The sequence below is a fragment of the Condylura cristata genome, unplaced genomic scaffold (genome assembly GCF_000260355.1).
Source record: "Condylura cristata isolate star-nosed mole 26May11 unplaced genomic scaffold, ConCri1.0 scaffold00008, whole genome shotgun sequence".
Classification (NCBI taxonomy): Eukaryota; Metazoa; Chordata; class Mammalia; order Eulipotyphla; family Talpidae; genus Condylura; species Condylura cristata.
Genome location: NW_004567109.1, coordinates 53080042 through 53081949, shown reverse-complemented (window position 1 = coordinate 53081949; position 1908 = coordinate 53080042). Strand labels below are relative to the sequence as shown.

Here is a 1908-nt window from a genome sequence, read left to right as displayed (position 1 = left end):
ACAGTAGGCAGTTGAATGAACTGAATTGCACTATATGAGATAATGCATATAAAAGATCATTGGAGCAAAGTGCACAGTAAATGTCTATTTGTCAATTATTTTCCCTTCACACCTGACCTGAACCTACTTTAACACCTCATCTCACACTACTTTAGTGTTAAACTTTACCAGCTCTTATGAATTGATGATTGCCTTTACCATGCTATTATTTCCTTCAATATAATCTCTCCCTTTCTTTAGATTTGGTGCATCATCCTTGTCCAAATCTAAGGAAAGCAACACATCATCTTAATGACTCTGATTCATAGCTCCTCTATACCAAGTGATGTCTTTTAGTTTTTAATAATTTGAATTGGTTGAGCATTTCTGACATTTTCATATGTAATTACATATTCCTTAACTAGCAACATTCCTTAAAAGTGAAATAAAACATGCTTCCATTTATTGAAGTAAGCACCCCTTCTTTCTAGTATTCAGAATCATTAATCACTGAGTAATAATTAAGCTTTTGGAGTTGAAAAGATAGGTGTTACACATCCATATCCAGTTGTTTTGGATTTTATTTCATTGCATTGTCCTCTACAAGAAATCTAAAATACATTTTAGAAAATTTGATAGCCCAGAAAACAATAAATGGCTTATTTATCTCAGCCCAAGGTTAGCTGTATTTCTCCTAACCACTTCCACATAATCTTTAAAATGTGAATGCCAGGAATGGTGCTGTTGATGTGAATATCAGGACAAGGAGGAGAAGGTGTAGGTACCTCTGGAAGAGTTGGTGGGGGAATAAACAGAGACACTCGTGCAATGTTGGATATTTCTGACTTCAGGTTGACATCATCTATAGCCTGAATAGCAATGAAGAGATCCGTGCCATTTTCAAAAATGATGTTTTCTGGTTTAAACACAAAGACTTCCTGAGAGTTGGCTTCCTTTGGGATGAGGTCAGAAGTGTTCACTTGAACTGAATCATTGAACTTGTCTCTGAGCTCGAGAATATCTGTACTTATCCTGATGATATACTTATAAGCTAAAAAAAAAAATACATAAAGATTACTTGTAATTCTGAAGAATTTTTAAAAATGTGTTAGAAACTATATTCCTTTCTCATAAAGAGTCTGTGAATAAGTGGAATGGCCAGTCCGTAGTTATAAATACTACCATCCTTTTTATGTTCCCATTTGTGTATCTCAACAGAGCAACAAATGCAAAACTGAATCAGGTAGCACTTAAAGCCTTGGTCAGTATTTCTAGGCATGACATCTGACTGAGAGAAGAGGTTGTTTAATTCCTACTGATGTTATTTGTAAAGGAGCTTTAAGTACAAGTGTTTCCCAAACTTGAATGTGCAGATAACCCAGGGGCCTTAAAACGCAGATTCTGGTTTAGTCTGGAGCCTGAGGATCTACATTCTTTCTAAGCATTTATGACACCCATGCAGTCCTCACATTGCACTTTGAAAGGCAAAAGAAAGCTGATAGCGTTTATCTTTTTTGGTTGCTGAGTAATACTCCATTGTGTATAGATACACCACATCTTCTTTATCTAGTCATATATTTTTGGGCATTTGGGTTGATCCCACATTTTCCCTATTGTAAATATGGCAGCGATAAGGATACACATCTTTTTGAATTATTGAATTATTGATTTTTTGTGTCCTTTGGGTAGATACCTAGGAGCAGAATTGCTGGTAGAAACAGGTTGTTTCCAAAGGGCAGCTCTGTTCCACAGATACTGATCTATTCCTAATCTAGAATATTGATGTTCTATTCCAGAATCCAGAGGTTATTACTGACCAGGAACTATAGTGATGGTACATGGGTGAATTAGTGGTGGGGATTTCATGGGGACTATACCAAGATGAGAAAGCATACATTCTACAAAAATAAAAAAGATGTAAAAATATAT

At 35.5% G+C, this 1908-nt stretch overlaps 1 protein-coding gene across 1 annotated transcript in view; it reads right to left on the bottom strand.

Moving 5' to 3' along the window:
• Positions 1-617: 617 nt before the first annotated feature.
• The window catches only part of CLCA1 (chloride channel accessory 1), a 25346-nt gene continuing 24055 nt past the window's right edge, over positions 618-1908 (bottom strand). The window contains exon 14 of the mRNA XM_004679534.2: positions 618-1030. Coding sequence (XP_004679591.1) covers positions 648-1030 — 383 coding nt within the window. The 3' untranslated portion in view covers positions 618-647. The remainder of the gene's footprint in view (positions 1031-1908) is intronic.